The 19,956-nt window shown below is 33.9% G+C and overlaps 1 protein-coding gene across 1 annotated transcript in view; it reads right to left on the bottom strand.

Annotated features, from left to right (window-relative positions):
• LOC103530665 (coiled-coil domain-containing protein 171) overlaps nucleotides 1–19,956 on the bottom strand; it is a 107,546-nt gene that overhangs the window by 17,793 nt on the left and 69,797 nt on the right. Inside the window, exons 16-20 of the mRNA XM_030467599.1 lie at nucleotides 19,147–19,651; nucleotides 18,273–18,389; nucleotides 13,157–13,383; nucleotides 12,351–12,533; nucleotides 11,251–11,436 (exon numbers count right to left, since the gene is read on the bottom strand). Of these exons, the coding sequence (XP_030323459.1) occupies nucleotides 11,251–11,436; nucleotides 12,351–12,533; nucleotides 13,157–13,383; nucleotides 18,273–18,389; nucleotides 19,147–19,651 (1,218 nt within the window). The remainder of the gene's footprint in view (nucleotides 1–11,250; nucleotides 11,437–12,350; nucleotides 12,534–13,156; nucleotides 13,384–18,272; nucleotides 18,390–19,146; nucleotides 19,652–19,956) is intronic.

Here is a 19,956-nt window from a genome sequence, read left to right on the forward strand (position 1 = left end):
TGCGAGAGATTTTTTTTACAAAAGTCATTTGAAACTGCAGGCATTCACATTGTGAAAGTGAATGGCATTGCCATTGTGCTTTGAGACAAAAGTCCATTTATTGACTGAAGGACAGTGCTCAGACATCCAAGCAAGTTCAGGTACCACAAGCACTATACTTGCAGTGGTTCAGGCTGGATTACAGTGGCTCAGAGACTTGAAGCTATGTTTAGTATCCCTGTGCTACAATGCAGACTTACCTCTCAAGAGAAGATCTTCCTGACTAACAATAAAGAAAACCATTTTTCAATTGCATTAGCTCAAAGTGTTTATCAAAGGATGACTAAAAATGCTGTATGAAGTCACTGAGCTGTGTATGCTTTGTAGTCATTGCAAATTAAAAGAGCTTATTAATTTAAACACGGTAGCAATTCCTGAATAATTGTACATAGTAACACTTCTTCCAGAGGAGACATCCTGTGTCCACATGTCACCTGGCTTCAAAGTAAGTAAACTAAACTAAATTTCATAAGTTTTTATACAAAGCAATCACAAACTGCCCACAATTATGCTAGATCCTCATGGACTATTAGTATTAGCAAACAAAAGCACTGGTGTTAAAATGTGTTAGCTAGATATACTGTTGCACCTGAAGAGAAACAGAAGTAAAAAAAAAATCGAGGGACACCCTTTTAAATACCAAGATGCACAAGGTCTTCCAGATATACATTAATCCAATCAGACATAACAGTTAAGCCCTACTTTTAAACAATATTTTTTAAATGTTAAAGTACATAGTAAAATTTATGTACATGATAATCCAGAAATTTGTATCATCTTCTGAGCAAAGTTAGTATTATATATATTATATACATATAATGTTATATATTATTTTATGTTACGTTATGTTATGTTATATGTATGTTAGCATAAATGGAACGCTGCAGAAAAGGACTATACAACCTGAATAGAACAAAGACAATTATAGACAAACTCGGTCTTTATCACTGCAAGTTTTAAGTGTATTAGAAAAAACCTCGATGTTAAGTGAAAATAAATTTTTAGAATCACGTGTGATGGCATGAGTACATTCCTCATTCACTGATGTTTCTTTTCTTACTCGATGAGTAAGTTCCCCTCCTGCCACAATACCTAACCCTTTGCAGCTGCAGACTAGACAGGATCCAGCCCTGTAGGAGCAGCAGCTTTTCTGTGCCTTGGCACTGTCTTGTCTTTAAATCAGTTACTTGAGAACCATAGGAAAAAAAAAAAAACCAAAACCAAAGAAAACTTCCTGTTTTTTTCACACACAGTTACACTTTTTATCACGGCAGACCCCAGCCTTCTAGCTGTTCTAACATTTCAAACAGATGGGTTTATACCTGGTACTGCAAAAGACGACTTTCCATAACTCTCTCAAGTGCCAGTATGTAAGTGAGGCACCTGGCTCTACAAGGAAACTGATGCTGCTGCTCTGTAACACTGCTCTTTGATATACACAATCATTTACAACATTGATTAATTTCACTACATATCATCTGAATTTGCACATTAGCAGGCGGAGTACAAGATAGAGATGCAAACAGCACTTAGACTTTATTATGGTTTATAGGTGGTACTAAATTACATGTACATACACAGGAACATTAGGGGCAGCGTCTATGATGACAAAACACACTGCACCTCATTGTAAGTGAGCTGGGCTCAAACCATTTGTCTCTGCTCTACTGGTCTTAGTGATCTTACATTACCAGTGACATTTCTAAGCCCCGGACAGCCTATTTTAAGTTCTGAGAAAACATTCTCCCATTGGATCTGCATGAATGAATTCAGAATATTTCTTAAGTTCAGGCAATTCAGGAAGAAGGAAAAACAAAAGCAATAAAATTATTAACAATGACAATGAAATTTCACCTGTAAATTAAATAGCCACAATTTCATTCCCATTGTTTATTTTAAAAGGCATTCAATTGGAAGTCATAGGGAATGACTAAAAATCATCAGGGACATGCTACAACACAGAGCATTCCACTTCAGAACTAAATTTAAGAAACAAGTATTATGGTACACTGGCTAGAGGTCTTCACAAACTGGTTTCAAAAATGGGAATCCTTAGAGTCTTTAGAATAGTTTTAAGCAATTTTCTAAATAGAACTTAAGGTTCAGTTCACAGGAAGAAAATATACTGTTCATGACTTCAACGTACTAGTGGTCCCAATTAAGATGTTGTAGCACTGCTGGTCATTCTACAGCAGATTCTTGTAAGAGTCTTGCTGCACAATTCTACCAGATACTACTGCCTAAATGTGAGCAATCACATTAAGCAGTTATGGACAATGCCAAGAATGTCAATTTATGCCACCCAAAGTTTTGGCCTTGCTTCAGCAAGTGTTTTTAATTTTCTTTAATTAATGAATTGGACAAATCTTTTTTTTTTGACATGGTTCTAATATTAATGTGGGCTTCAGCAGATTTATCACTTTATACCTTTTACAATCAAACACTGTGTTCTCCCTCAGAAGAGTTCTGATCAAACTGTACATTAATATTCAGGTATATGTCTTTCCAAAAGCAGCCCCAAATGCTGTTTAGTGTATGCATATTTTAATATTATGCCAGCCACATCCTGCTGCATGGAATATCTGCATGGGGAAAACACGCATATTTGATTCTCTTTATCCCTTTTACTCTTTAAACCTCAATAAAATAAGAATGAATTGATAAATATGTAATTTCATACTAAAAGGTCTACTCTTCTGTACAGGTCACCTCTATCCCTCACTTCATTAAAAACTGGAAAGTAGCCTTCTTTGCAGAAAGAACAGATACTGTAAAACAAAATATAACTAACATAAAAGGCAACTTCTAAATCACTTTGTTGAAAAGTATCAAAGATACAATATATCACAATATTCAGAAAGGAGATCAAAGTGCTATACAGGAATAATGATTGGATGTCTCCTTTCCCTCTGGATATGCTTTGTGTCATAACAAGTGCCAGACAAGACCACAAACCTTAAACATAACTTTTTCTGAGCATGGCATACAGAAATTATGAAGCAGACATGGTAAACGCTAACAGTAATAAGTCACAGCAACTGTTGAATTAAATATTTATTCATGATTTTAATTTTTGGCATGTTTCCTAGGTGTCAGATAAAATGACACCATGATGGTACAAAACTTAGAAAATTACTTGCTTCACTCACCTATAGAAGAAATAGTAATAAATATGCCTTATTAGCAATTGCATTGGGTGATGCCATACAAGCAATTGTTTTAGTAAAAATCACTAGCTTTTTTTAAGGACACTTTCTCATACCTGAGAAACTTTCCTGCTTCCTGTATAGCAAATGACTCTTTAGAAATAAAGTTCTGAGACTATCAGGTAGAATTGAGAATCTCAGAATCATAATTTTTATATCACTTTTTTATTTTATAGCTGTCAAACAAAAAACTCAGCAACAACAACAATTAAGGTGAGTTTACTTTATATACAAGTTCTAAAAAAAAACTTTTTAAGTCCTGAGACAGTAAAACACCCATGTAGCAGCAAGAACTTAAGTGTTTTTTTCATAAATGCATTTGTAAAAGTCAATAAAATAATTTAAGAAAGATAAAAAAAAATATTTCTAATTTGAGTATGTTACCCTGCTACAGTCTTGAAGAGCTTATATGTTATTCATGATTAAAAGAAGATAGCATAGCTATACATTTTGGAACATGAATGTGGTACAAATTTTGAAAAATACCCAATGAAAATAGCATTGAATTAAATTTTAAAAGCCAAGATAGGCATGGCTGCTCTCATTGTATATAGCCAAGAAATAGCCCTTCAGCCTCACGCCAGCTAGATGCATAGTTAACTCTATTCCAATAGGTATTTGAGTGTTAGTTGCTTGTGATTTCACAAGAAAAGATCTTTACAGAGCTAGCTTCACACAGACAGAAAGGAGTTCATGGGAAAATCTGACAAAGGTGAAAAAATTACGGGGCCCTAGAGATACCATAGACAAACAGCAGAAAGAAGCAAATCTACATATTAAGAACTTGTATACCAAGAACCTGTACAGCAGAAAGTCCTACACATTGATACCTAAACTACTAGGAAAATAGGGTTTAGAACATTTCTTCAAAACCATCGTGTGCTGGTTTAAAGATCTATTGATCTCTTCTGCACATATAAAGATAACAAAGTTACTTTGTAGTTTACTCAATAACATAACAAAGATCTCCCAGGCACTGGCTTTCCAAGAAGCCTTTAGGTATTCTTGAGTGAAAACTGAAACATAGTTGAAGGTCTTAAAATAACAAGGATAAACAGAATGCAAGTTCATATCCTTAATAACCGCATACTGTAATTACACAATAATCCCATTTTTCTTCCAAACTACATGCCAATAAATCTTTCTCACTGCACTATAAAGTCCAGGGTCACGGACAGAGGTGTTTATTAGTGTAATTACAGTGCAGCAATAAAACCATTAAGCTTTTAGATCCTAATATTGTTCCATTTATTCTCCCCTTCCCCACCCAAGGGACACAAATCATTCATACAAATGGAAGATGTAGAGAACATTGGAACTTACTTTTAAAAGAGTACAAATATGCTTTGGATCATGCAATTTGTTAAGGCTTTGCTTTTTCAAAATTTACTCTTTGACAGAATCTCTTTTTTTTTTCCCTTTCTTTTCTTTTTTTTTTTCCCTTTTTTTTTCTTTTTCCCCAATAGCACAGTGCAGAACACAGACTCAAAATAAAAATATTCTCTGAAATAGGCAACATTACTTCCCTATTGCAAAGATACAACTAAAGCATTACAGATTTCACTACGTGCCAATTATTAATATCCTAGACCAATGAACCAAAGGTCTTAGCCACCTGCTGAGAAATAACTTGCAGTTGCATTACTAAATCTTGTTTGCACATTACTTTCAGTATTCCTGCGCTCAGTTCTACATGTCTTGGTTACCTGCCTTTCTCTGCAAACTATCAGAAGGGCACCAAAGTGCTTGATTAGTAAAATTACTGTTGAAAATAGACTACCAAATCAGACTAGCACAACCAAACTTATTCTGTAATTTTAAAGAAGGTAAAATCTATTACTACTTAGAAACTAATTCCTAGACAAAATGAGCATTCAAAGATTAAATAAATTAGTTGTAAATGATATTTTCATATGTGCTATACATAAGTGATGATGACTTATTCTCGTGTCACCCAATAACATCCAACCTTTAACAGTGGTGAGAGCATCTCCCTCAGTCCTAAACTTTTTGAGATGTTAAAATATAATTTTTTCAAATTAGGGATGTCTCTCTTTCTTACATAAATTATGTTTACACATAACTAGATTGAAAAGAGTTGTAATAAACTTACAAATTCTTTAATTCTTCTCTCCGTCTAAGGTGGAAACAATTTTGGGCATTATTTTCTTAACATAAAAGAATAATAAAAGAATTTGGCTGAAAAAAAAAAAAAGGCTCAATAATATTCTTACTACGAACCAATTAAATTATTCTACTATGAAATACTTTAAACACAACCAAAAATGTTCATTTGGTATGAATCCTTGTTCAAATTCCAATGTAAAATGTTAACATTGCTCAAAATACAATGAGCAATTACCAACATTCAATTTGCAAAACTGGCCAAAAGAAGAACCACAGCGGAATGGAACAGTTGCACAGAGTAACACCAATGTTCTTTCAAAAAACTAAAAAAATAATTAAATTATTTTTGTGTGACTCACACTGCAAAATTTTGAATTATTGTCTTGAACCTCATCTTAACGCAAACACATAACTAGATCATAACCGCATATTTTAACATTATTCTTCCTCCTATTCTGCTCCTCGTTTACATGTTTTCCAGAAAGACTGACAGAATAGTTAAGGCAGACCTTCAGCAGCCTGGTTGCTAGTTGCTTGGTTGCCTCATTGATGACCACGGAGCAAATACAGGACTTTCTTTGAGGCCATATACTGAACTCAGTCCCTTCAGTCTACTCAGGCAGATACTGATGAATATTCTGGACACAGAATAAAGGCGATCCACAGACCTAACAACAGGGCTGAAAATAGGTTACTTTAGGAAGGAAGTACAGTAATCAATATTCCTAATGAGGCGATCTCTAGAATGGAAAAAGAACAAGGCAACCCTTGGACCCTGAATCTTAAAGACTAACTAAAGCAAAGTAGGAACACATATGCACCACACATAAAGAGTTGCTTTCAAAGTTTCAAACAGAATAGAGCATAATCATTTATCTCCAAGAGATTCACTGCACAAGCTTGTGAATTAAAAAAAAAAAAAAAAAAGGCAGCAAGAAAATAAAGCAAAGTGTTGTCAGGAACAAACAACTGAAGACAGAATTCAAGATGTGGGCTTTAAGTTTAGCTTAAAGTATAGGTTGAATAATAGAATGAAGACTTCATCATCACCATCTTCATCTTTCCTTCTGTGAAGTTCTGAGAATGTTCTCTCTGTCTCTGTCTTACTAAATAAGGATACCAGCTGATAGCACAAACCCTGAGAGGATGATCCCTTCCCATACACCTAAATTCCATGCACAACTCATTGCAAACTTAAGCACACAGGACCAGCTCCAGGGCAAGTCTTCAGATGACCTAGCTCTTTGAAGATACCTCAGAAGTTACCAGTAGTCAAAGTTATGTAACAGAGAAGGAGAATGAGCGAACTTACTTCTTTTAAAAATAGTGCTAACACAGACTGAAATACATGACAAAACTGTTTAACCTGTAATTTATTGTAGTACGAAAACATATGACCTCTTTTGACTAAGAACAGGGCAGATGGCAATGCTAATCCATTTTACCTACTTTATAAATTATTTAGGTGTTCAGAACATAGAGACTGTGGAAATGAAAAAAAAAGCATTTAATTAATGAATTATGAATTTCAGTTTCTAAGCTATTCAGAAGGGAGCTTGATTCTCTTTAACATGCTAAGCTTGATTAATACAAATTCTCTACTAAGTTAGATGCTAATGTTAATCAGCTGTACTGCTTTCTTTAAAGAGCAGCCTTTAACTTAACTGAGCAATGCATAGAAATGCCAGGGTTTTTTTGCAATACAAGATTTTGGGGAATCAACAGTATCCCTCAGTGTACTGAAATCCTAGTAGTCTTTCCAACTTGAGATGTCAGAGTCTAAAACAAACAAATAAGCAAAAATTCAATTTCAAAATTCAAAAGTGAGGCCTTTTAACCTTTCTATGAGCTATAATACTGAAACATCTGCAAAAGCAGACAACTGAGAAACTGACTTGAAAAGTATATGCAATGGTATGACTAAAACAAATTGCATAAATAATTTAAGTGGTTTTTCAAGGAAAATATACAGCTATAAACATGCAAAGAGGAAAAACAACAATTGTATATCACTTTCACCTGAAATCCACACCAAGAACAGAGAGCCCACTCAGGGAAAACATCCACTTCTAACAAATCCAAAAATCCCAATGTCCAGCAGAATCTAATTAATTCAGATGTGTCAGTTTAGCAAAGGATACTAAACTTTCTAAGCAAAGTATACAGATATAGTGATCTAAATTAAATAACTAGTGAAAATAAGCAACCCAAAACTTCCCATCAGAAAATGTTTTTTTGTGAAGGTCATCAAATGACTTGGATTAGATACTTTATCTCATCTTACCCTGTCAGAAATCAATGGCATTTTTACTAAGCTCAGCAGAGAAAATAAACCCAAAATGTAGGGTATCTTATCCTTAAATGTGTATTGAAGGCTATTTTGAGGCAGATCAGTAACACGTTACATGATTCCACATACACTGTACTTGAAATGCACAGTTACTCATTACAAATTTATAGGACATGCTCCATTTATTAAAGTTTAAAAAGATATTGTTTCCATTACAGATACTTTATATACTCAGGATTTGTTAGTAGGTAAAAAAAAAATAAATTACTGGAATTAATACATGCTTGTATAAGGAGAAAAATTATGTCTGTTATAGATGTCTGTTTAGCATTTCTGTAAAAGTTTTCTTCAGAGAGTGGAATCAGAGCTACTGATTCACCTCATCTAATAAAAAAGTGGTATAAAAGAGTTGCTTAGTTCCAACTGACCTTGAATGCAATTGGCTGCCTTAGATGTCTCTGCGGCATATACCATTAAGAAGATAAAAACATACAGGATTAAAATCTGAACTGATAAAGCTAAGAAATTAAGTATTGCTCCTTTAATAAGCCTATTTTATGAAAGTACGTGAGTACTAACATATCTCCTTACTGATTGCTGCTGAAGTTTAAAAGAAAGTTACCCAAAGCATGTAATACTTTCTTTTTCTCCTTCTTAGGTGTTTAAAAATGATGAAGAATTAAAAGCAAGGGGTTTTTTATTGCTCTTTTTACACTCTACTTCATCCAAAATCACTTGTACACCATCACAGTCTTCAGCTTTTTATATATAATTAGCCTTATTTTGTCTTAAGATAAATACGAAGGCATATTTTTTTCATCCTGTTTTTCCAGTGCAACAGTTCTTTTTTATTCCGCTTGCTTCTATGCTATTTAGGCATTTAAAAGCTCATGCAATTGTAAAAACACTGTTTTACAAGGTCAGTATTGATTATTATAGAGATTGTTCTACCGTACTCCAAAAAGAAAAGCTACAAATAAAAAAAAAATAAGGAAAAAAAACCCAACAAAAATTTAAAAAAAAAAAAAAATTAAAACCCCAGAACATTTAAGTAACAAAAGCCAATTAGTCAAGAGAAAAATATCTATCAGCTAAAATGCCAGGGTAAAAGCAGAAAGCGTTTATGCCTGCCATAAAGAAACTCATGAATAAAGTGGGACCATGATAAACTGAAGGAGAAAAAAAAGCTCATGAAAGATTTTTTTTCTTGAATTTTAAAAACCCAAACATGCAGAGATCAAAGTAGGAAAAAAAAAAAAAAAAAAAAAAAAAAGAAGGACTTTATCCCTTGGTATCAAAGTAGTTTGTGTCAGACTGATACCAATTTAGAAAGTACTCATTCAGCACAGGTTTGGAACTGTACAAAATATTATTTTTATTAAAAAAATTAGACAAACTAAAGGCATGATGATGAAAGCATAAGTTATCAAGTCATATATTAAAGACTTTGAAAAAATGAAGAAACTGGATTGTGAACTACTGGTGCCGGGCTACCACAAGTAAGCTTGTTGCCTTCCTTGACACCATCACAGACACAAACTGTTGCAAACAAAATGCAGTTTTTTGCTATTATAGTAAACATCATAAAGGATTTAAGATACGTCAATCAATCTTCTGGTATTTAAACAGAAATTTAGGGACACTATACAGCAACAGGTCAACGACTTAAATTTGGTTCAGAACTCCATGGAAAGGCCTGATAATTATAGATAATTTTAAGTAACACTTAGAATGTTACTATAAGTGCTGAGTTTCAGCTCTATTGGTTATTTTGTCAACTTTCTTAGTCTCGATTCTATTGCAACAGCTATATTATGACACTGTATAGTGTATTTACAGCTTTCAGCTACAATCAAGCATTTTACACTAAATCAAGTTGTTCCAGTAGTAAACAGTTAAGGAGTAGCAGAATTAGGATGCATTTGAGGATCACTGCTGTCTCTAAAAATATATATCTACCCTGTAATTAATAAAACCAAAAGCTGTGAAATCTAATTCAATATTTAACAATCCTTTTAATACATTCGTTTAAAAGTTCATACTATAATTTAAATGCCTACAACTGATTTTTTGTTACATTCCCTCTGAGAAAGTAGAAGTATGTTTTACTTATAAAGTATACCACCTTGAAACACCATGTATTATCTATAAAGATATAAAGAGTAGAACTTAAGGAAAATTTCAAACAATATTTGCTTTCTACTCCTTCCCACCTTTATGATCCTAGTAAACATTTCAGAATCTTGGATTAAGTATTTCCCAAAAAAATGAAATATAATTCCAGTTACTTATATATACACTGCAGTTATATCTGAAATTAAAAGAACAATAGTGTTATAAAGCAAACTGATTTAAACATTAAACATTTTTATTCTTACATTAAAACACCCAAGACTGGAGGACTGGGAGGAACAAAAAAAGATAAAAACAAACAGGTAAATTGGAAATGTCTTCATCTTTCAGCCTTAGTCAGGAAAGACATTTTTAATAAATAATACTGATAATGAAAACCCTCCTTAAAAAAATTAACATCTTTCTGCTTCCTGCACTGTAAATCACTACAAGCTTCAACTCTGCTTCAAGTCACCTTCCTTAATGTCTGTTTTCACTGTTACATTTTCAAAATGGGTTATTTCTGTTAGTTCCGTAGGTTGCATCTTTTTGGTTCTCCTCCCACCTCTTGACATTTCTCATCACTTCCTCCCTCAGTCTTCCTTGGAATCTCAAGTGCTTGTGCAATACCAGTGTAACAGCCTCTTTTGTTCAACTCTAAATACAGAGAAGCATAGTGGGAGCTCGAAAGACAGTGCTAGGGCTGAAAAGCAGACACAAGGAGCAAAGCTTCCTTTAAATCAGAAATAAAGAGTTCAGGTCACTCTAGATTACTGGCCTGCCATCAAAATGTGTCTTCCCTTCCCATGTTAGACATCCAGATGGCTTCAAACCCGTTATTCTTTCAACTTCTTGATTTGCTATCATCTTTTCCCTCATTACTCATTATGTCCGGGGAAAATTCTAAATGCTGATGAAAAAGGATCTTTCTCTACTCTCACCCAGCATATTACAAACTGACAGATGTTTTCCCAACCTTAAGATTTAATCTAGGAAACAGATTTCAAAATATTCTTACTAAAAAGTAAGAATAAATAATAATATTTATTAAGAATAAATATATTTATTAAGAATAAATAAAAAATCCAGGTTTCAAAATATTCTTACTATCTCCATAAGAAAAAAAAAAAAAAAAAGTATTCCTGTAATTCTTCCTGCATTTTTCCTATAGTCTGCAAACACGTCATGATAGCCAGAACTGCTGTCTCATGTGTTTGATAACTTATACTTTCATCATCATGTAAAGTCCAGACAATTCAGAGATTACAGATGCAATTGGCATAAACTCTACAGTCCCAAAAGCAGAAAAAGGAAGTTATACCTTGAAGTTTTATCTTCTGAGTGTTTTCTGAGTACCCTAAAATTTCCATAGGCTCAGTAGTATGTGTACATTTACTCCAATATGCACAAAAACGGCAATATTATTCACCAAATGGTAAATTTCTAGTGCCTATTTCAGAAGGATAATAACCTTACCTTCACAGTTTCACTTAAGACTTGGGTTTTATCTGCCTCTTCACTGGAGTGCAATTCTAGTTTATTGTTTAACTCCTGTAGCTGTTGGGCCTGTTCATTCAAAAGCACTTGTGCCTGACGCTCCCGATGTAATGCATTATTTAATTCTTCACATGCACTTTCAAGTCTCTCAGGGGTGATCAGTTTCTGATAAGGGAAATAAATTGTGTTTGATTGTGTAACTGTATTCACTTGTTTACATGCTTGACTTTCAGAGCTCCACATACAAACAGACCAAATTCTAAAATAAATGCATGCCAAAGATAAAAAATAGGTTTTTTTGACACAAAGACAAATCACTGAATTTTTAGTAAAACTCCAGACAACTTATTTGCTTCATTTAAAACAAAACAAAACAAAACATTTAGGGTATTGTTAACTGTAAAGATTCATTATTCTACTCAAACTAGCACTCCAGGTTGAAAAGAATCAAAATTTAGAAGGAAAAATGCGGATCAATGTCCTTCATTTCAATGCATATCTTATTAACCCTTGTAAACATCTTCCTGGACTCTACTCCCTCTCCAGTATGTTCCAGAAACAAGAAATAATTCTTCAGGCAAAATCATCATCTACACTCGAATGACAATATAAAACATGACAACTTTCTCTAACTGTCCAAGAACCGTATGGGAATAAAAGCCATGGAGAATAAAACTAAAGATGACTAAATTAGAAAAAATATCCATTTTGCCAGGTAGGAACAGGAAGGAGACTGGTTGCAAAGTTATCTGTTAATATTCTCTGCTTGGAATAAATCTGATGGGGACATGCTGACAGGTCTAACAACCAGGCCTCAGGACCAACCCTGGGCACAGCTACAGAAAATGCTGCTCACTCTGGGCCATGACTGTTCCATTTATACTGTGCACTGGCAAACCAGTGCCATATCTAAATAGATATGACTTACACTTTAGTAACGTATACAAGGCAAATTTTCTGGAAAATTCTGTTAATAGCAGATTGATATTTTACTTGTTTTTCAAAAGAACACAAATCAAAAAAATGTGTAAAAAGGAGGATCTCTTCTAAGCAGTATCCTCTAAATCAAATATACTTACAGATTGCTTAAACATATTTAATTGCTTTTGCAGGCTCTGGGATTTGTCAGCTTCTTTCTTCATCTCACTGAAACTACACTTAAATTCTGCAAGTTTTAGGCGCAGTGAGCGGCGTTCCACCTCTGCTGAATGAAGTCTTTGTGTAAATTCAAGTATTTGCTTCTGCAAGGATGCTATGCTTTTCTGTTAGTTAAAGAGAAACAAATTCACGTGTTATTTTAATAACTGAATCAATCAATTAACAAATATGTGCTATTTTAACAACTGAATCAATCACATTTGATACCTAAGCAAATCAGACAAAGTTGTCATTTTGTCTTCCCTCTCTAAAAGACACAAGAGCAAAAATGTGAACATGTTTCACCTACTGCTGAGGGTAACTTAAAATTCTGTTTTCAAGGAAGCATCTGTTTTCATGATAAAAGACAGATTACCCTTTCCTTCTGATTAAGGAGAAGAAAGTTACCTTCACTGATCAGGAAAAAGAGAACTTTAACATTGAGTTAAAGACAAAAGCAGGTTTGTTCTTATAAAGCAAAGATCCTTTTGATAGAACTATAAAAAATCTCTTTTCTTGTATACATTAAATCTTCTCTTAAAATTATTTGACAATAAAAGATCTGTTCATGCCCTAATCTTTTTGTGTGTTGCAAATCAATTTCTGATTCTCTGTATTGTTGACTTCAATGAAACAGACTCATAAACAACCTGAAACAAAAATTAATGCTACTATCAAAAGAGCTTCACTGTAACACTTAATCTGTGAACCTACTCTTTGCATGAAGTAGCAGTATAAACACGCCTACCATAATGGGTAGTCTGTCACACAATCCAGCTTCCAGAGCCTGGGTATTTATTTTGTGAAGTCCATGAGCCAGCCTCTGCATCAAGGAGTCTCTCTCCAAGTAAGTCAGGCTCCTGCTGCTGTCTAATGGAACAGTCTCCATTATGACTTCCAGTTTGTCCATAAGTTTTGAAAAGGAGTTCCTGGCTGCACTTAGAAGTAAATGTCCAGAAAGCCAGGGCTTTGGATCTTTAAGAAACAACAACAAAAGAGAAATACCAAGTAGATTCTTAGTTTCAGGGTTTTTTCAGTGGAAAAAGAAAGCAACAAGAAATAGCATCTTTAAAATACTTAATAGAAAATTTTAATTAAAGAGTGGAAGACTCAGCTCACAGGAATATCTCAGAGAAGCTTCAGCACAAATTCTGCTGTCAACAACAAATGCACTGTTCCTATCAGTCTTTGGAATAATAGGTCAGATAGGGTCTTAAAGAATAGGATTTTCTTGTCAAAGAATTAATTTCCAGCTATTTTTATGCTCTCCTCCAATACTCTACTTCTTTACATCTTTCTTGCATGTTCTACATTTTGAATTCAGAAAACACGTATGACCCATGCAAGCAAATGCAAGCCAGTTCAAGTATGTCAGATGTGACAGCACATGGTAAATCACTTCATGGCAATATTTACAATGCAAATTTCTGAGGGTTTCCTGACTCCTCTCCCCTCTATAGATGTCTAAATCATTTGCTGTTCAAAATTAGTGAGGCTTGGTACCTTAATGCCATACTATTTATATTCTGAGACAAGAGAATATAATTTACCTTATTTCAAGGCAATTAAAATTTTACAGCTACAATTACTTATTTCCCCACAGGATTTTGGTAATCATCCTTCTCATATAATGGACTTAAGGCCCCAGCACACCCAACATGTCCTGCTTACTGCTAGATTCGTCAGGTCTGTAATTAATAATTGTGTTTAATGTTGATAAATAAAATTGTCAGTGCTCCTTCCACTAATTGGTATTCCAGATAACAGTTAATAGGTTTATTTATGCCTTAATAAAAGTCTTGTAATTTAGTTTTCCCTCTGCTAGGCAGGTCTTAATCTGTCATTACTTGTCTTATGATACTATCAGTGTAAGATGACAAGTATGGAGGAGCTTATTTACATTCAATACTACAGCAGATCTCCTATTGCTACAGTGAATTAAAATACTTACTTAAGAGTATAAACTGAAAAAAATGACCATAGCCTGTTGAAGCTAAAGACTTTATTTTTATACATTGCTAGCATAAAGACAAAGGTGCAAAGCAAGCAAAACATTATTATACATATTTTTAGATTATGATTCTCATTATAAAGAATTTATAATTTACACATGTGAGATGAAAGCAATCACAATGTAAGATGTAAGCAATCAAAAAAAACCACATGATAAAGTAAAACATTTTTTTCAGAGCTATTCTCCTGTTTCACTTCAAAATACTGCTTCCAGCGCTTAACTGGAGTACCATTTTTGAGTACCCTTTCTTTCATGCTCTCCATAACCCCTGCTACTAGTCAACTGTTCTTCTTCCCTTCTAAGCCAGCACTCTTTTTCTATTCATCTTTAAAGGTAAAGATCTCATCCAGCATTTTTATCTTGCACTTCAGCTAACAAAATATCCCTGGAAATAAAAAAAATATTATCATTCTCATCCACAGTTCATCTTTTGAGGTCTCTTCCAACCCTAATATTCTGTGATTCTGTGAATGCTCTGGCTACTTTCACTGAGGATCCTCTTTTTCTCTTCTGTTGGTTTTCTATTACTGATCACATAAAAGATATGCCACCTTCATCATTTTAACTTAATACAAATTATCCAGCCCTACCTGCCTTTGATTTTCAAAGGCAATATCTTTTCTCTAGTCACAGTGTATTCAATAGTTTGAATGTTCAGCTATATTAATCTAAAATTAAAATAGTTCTACTGTCATCCATGTCTGGTCACACAAAAACCTCCTACAGAATTCTCCTTTGCTGTGATTTTTGGTAAACATCAAAACAAGAATACTGTCAATGAGCTACTGTTCCTTCATTTTTCCTACTCGTTCCAACTGGTAACTGATTTTACATGAGATTGTTCACCTGCCAGAAAATACAGTATTTCTCCATATGTGCAGTACCTAGGGTGGCAACCTCTTTCCCTGTATCTAGACCCTCCAGTTCAACTGTATTAAAAATAAATTAATTACAATAATTCAGGCAGCTATGTTGTAGCATTTTGAAGTGATCATTCCACTTCATAACTGGATCCCCATTGAGCAGAACAGTTCAGAAGCCACAACTTAAGGCACTTTATTGGGATGGGAAATAAAAGAGCCTCTGCTTATTTTTTTATAAAAAGCATATTGGATTAAATACACAGAAAATGTTGATGCAAGTTACTGACTGTTTTGAAAGAAGAAATGAGACTACAATACAGTTCTACAAGGAAAAGTCTTTGAAAAGAAAATATGGTTTGAATATACATATTTTAAATACCTGCCCAAGAAGGATGGAGGAATTAAAATACAAGCATTAAATCACATATACTGGGTTGTTCATAAGAAATTATTACCACAAATACAACTATAGTACAAAAAGCAATTAATTCTTATTTTAATCAACCAAAGAAAAAGGCAATGAAAAGTCACAAATCTTACTTCATGGACTGATGGAGAAAGAATTCTAGTTCAATCAGTTTCAGTGAAAAAGAACAGTCAGCAGGATGAACTTAACAATACTACAGTAGATTAAAATTTTCATGGTGAGCTTCAAAAGCTTTGTGTATCTAACAGTTGATGACATTTGTATTCAAAAAACTTGACCTTTGCTTTGTCTGGTTTATTGCAGCACCAATTCTGTTCAAACAAACCTAAAACTATCCTGGCCAAAAACCAAACCTAAACAAACCAAAAGACACCAGAAGTCTAATCAACCTGCATTCAAAGTTAAAGCTAACATTCCAAGACATGCTGGAATGAGCACTGAAATAATGAACAGTGTGAAAGGAAATGATCATGAATACCAAACAAAAAACTCTTTTGTAAAGGCTCAAGAAATGTGCCTCAGATATGCAGCAGAAAGGCCCAAAAGTTCCAGTGTTACCTGAGTGATCCTGATTTGGTTTCTTTTAACTGCCTCTAATGGTTCCTTAGATCTTAGACATCTTTAAAAGCATTTTCTAAGACACCAAACCATTCCATGCTGTAGATCTAGACAGCACCTTCCTCTGCCTACTCTCTCCTGTAATGTGAGTTTTAATCTGGAACTGCCATTATTTAAAGGTCTGAAGAGAGATGCCTGATTTTTCCTCTTTTCAATTCAAATTAATTTAAGTCAGTTCAAAGGTTTAAATTCTATTTGAAATGTGACTTGCAGAACAAAATTTCTTAAGTATGCAAGCTTTCTTTTAAATATATTCCTTTAAGCCTTATCACTTCCATACTTCTGGAAATTTCTTATCGAACTTCAAATCATTTATAACTATTTTTTGAACTAAAGGTTCCAGCGAGGCTCTTGATCTCGCAAGCAAAGCATTCCAGGTAACACAGTTAAAACTTGAGGCTGTGTGGAAGTGATTTAAAACAGAAATAAGCTTTGAAAGAATAACCAAACTGACTACGGTCATAATATTCTCAGCACAGCTTCTCCTAATTCTTAACATCAAAACTGTGTTGAATGTCAAGATATCAGGTACCAAAGTTCATGACAATTCTGTCATTTTGCAATACAGCAAACTGTCATGACGTTCAGGTTATTCTTACGAGTCACTTCCAGCAGATCAGTGCTGCTGTAAACTTCCTCTTGATTCTTTTTTCAGTTTTCTGTTTTCTTACTCAACACTACACACAGGAAAAATTTAAGTGTAAGCCCCATAAATATTCTGAAACACAAACTGTTCAAACTGTGTTTTGTGAGACTGTAAATTTAAGGTACTGAAAACAGGATAATCAAAGAAAAGAGCACCCGAAGTTGAATCACAACACTTTTGATTCAAAGGCTGACTGCTGGTACCACTTTACTGTTCAGGCTTCTGGGAAATGCATCACCTATCTGTCCTGTTATTTCCCTTTATCATATAAATTTTCTTTCCTTTAATATGCTGTATTCTGTGACAGAATTGTTGGGACTCCAAGCTACCAGATGCCAAACAATGAAGAATGACAGCAATGAAGAAGAACCGAGTGAGATCTTACATCAGCCCTCATTGAAATGCAATTAAGATAGACAGTTAACAGCTAGTATAGAAGAGGTGACAATTCCAGAAAGTGGCACTAAAATTTTCCACAGACATAGCAGAATTCTGTACAAGAAAGGACTAAGGAAATTACAGAATCTAGAAAAAAAATCTAATTAAGCATATAATTAGAGAAGAAACACAGTAGAGATATAAAATAAGGTGTGCTATACACTGGGTAAAACAAACAAAGCAAATAAAACCACACACACACACCCCACCCCCCCATAAAATAGCAAGTAAACCAGATGAAAATAGCATTTATCAAATTCAACTGTTTTCCAGATTTGGAAATTCTGGTTCCATATCATGGAAAATGCAGCAGAAAATTAGTTCCTGTCAGTCAGCAGAGGTAACATCCTCGGCTGCATATGTGCCAGTTTTAGGGCCTGCACTTATGAAATATGCAGATAAATGATACAGGAATTCTGCAGAATTTCTGTATGAAAAAAAAAATGGGTTGAGCTTCAGCAAAATATTTTTTTAATATTAGGAACATAGAACAAGATAACTAAGAAGCTTGTAAATATTACTTTATTGGCAGCTTTTAAGAACATGTTAGACAAATATCTACTAGTGTGGTGGTGATTTTCTTTTTTTTTTATTCCTCTCTTCAAAGCAGGCCACCCAGTTTATATGCTTTCTAATGCACTCTCCAGCCTTTTGTTTCCATGATTCTATATACCATAATGATGAGGTATCATATCATCAGTTAAAGAAAATTATTCTGTTCCAGCAATACATCTCTCCAGAGATTCGATCCAGAAAATCTCAGATAAAATTCTAAAAATTGAAATTATGTAGCCAAATTGATTACCTTTTTTTTTTTTTTTTTTGTCTTCTAACATATGAATACATGCTTTAAATTACCTGTTTGGTTAATAATATCCTGTAATTCAGTGACAGAACTGATTATTGCAGCAAGGAGATTAGAGCTAGTAAACCAGCTGAGTGCTTCAACATACTGAATTTGTTCCTCTTCATGACCTGTGAAACAGAATTGTAGCTAGAAGTAAAAACTGAGTAACTTAGATTAGGCAAATTACTATCTCCATCTCTTTCAGAAATTAAGCAAAACTAAGTATGTAAGTCTCAAACTAATTCTTCTTTCGGGACCAATTAGACTGTATTAAGTGTGCTTTTAGAACTACTTAAACAAAAAAAATAGATGGAACTTCTAGTGTGCAAAAGATTTTTTATGCCATTTATCCTTGGTAAGGGGTAGTTGAGCTGGTCTGGTAACAGTAAGGGACAGGAAGACTATATAATCTATGATGATAAATATAGAAATTCTATACTAATATTTTACCTGAGCAGAAAATAACTTTTTGCATTTTTAGTAGGAAATAAGTATAAAAAGTTATTAATAAAAGTAGAGAGAATATATTTTTTAAAAAATGTCTTGATGGTCAATCATTTAAGAGCCTTACACAATGTTTACCACAAAGAAGATGCAGTACCATCTAGTTCTGAAATCCGTAATACACGTCATGGATATGAGCTCATAAACAGTACAAGCTGACATGTGTAGTTATAACTTTTCTCTCAGTGCTCTACAGCTAAACATTTCCTTTTAGGGGAAATCATACTTGTCAAGACATCCAAAAATCATAAATCCAGAAATTACATTTGTCAAAATGTTACTAATTTTGTCTTTCCGATCTATTAATAACACTGCTATTTGTTATTCACTAACCATGTAATTTGACATAATGTTTACCAAAGAACAAAACAATTATCTTACTTGACAGATTATGCTTTCCTTTAGAGTCTCCCATACAAACTAGAATTCCGATGCCTCCTTTGAAGTCATTTGCCCAGGAGAAGAGAGAATTGGAAGACTGTGCTAAAACCTTGAGTCTGTTAGCTGCCAAAACTGCAATCACACCTCTTCGGAACACATGAATCAGGCCAAAGAATTTTCTTCTCTTTAGTTTTGCTTCGTCTTGATTTTTTTCCTCTACATCAGACAGGGCATGAACTAGGGTTCTAATCTCCTGTTTCACCAATTCATAAATGTTGACCTGATCCTGAAGAAAGTCTCTTTGGGAAGACATAGCACATGATCGGCCATAGAGAGGATACAGGGCACCTGCCAGCAGCGCACATGCTACCAGGAGAGATGAGTGCTCCTTTTGAACCTGCAGTAATGTATTTTTCACAGAAATATTTTCAAGACCCAATTTTTCCCATCTTCTTTCAAGGGCATAAACTTTGTCCTTGTTTTTCTCTGCTGTTTCTTGGAATTCCTAGGATAAGGTGACCAAACAAACATGACCAAAAGAAATAATAACTAGGAGAATTATATTAAAATAACAAAATAATTTTATCTAGACAACAGCTAACAGAAAATTTTTTCAGATTAAAACAACACACTAAAGGAATAAAAATTACTAGCAATGTTTACAAAGTATCTCTTCTAGTAAACAGTTACAGAAGTGGATATTGGAAAACTAATCATTAGTATGAGGAAAATTCGCAAAATCTTCAACTACAAATGGGCTCCAGATCTCTCACAGTAATACACCACCACTGCAATATCTTACAGAAGGCT

This window comes from Calypte anna, chromosome Z (assembly GCF_003957555.1).
Source record: "Calypte anna isolate BGI_N300 chromosome Z, bCalAnn1_v1.p, whole genome shotgun sequence".
NCBI lineage: Eukaryota > Metazoa > Chordata > Aves > Apodiformes > Trochilidae > Calypte > Calypte anna.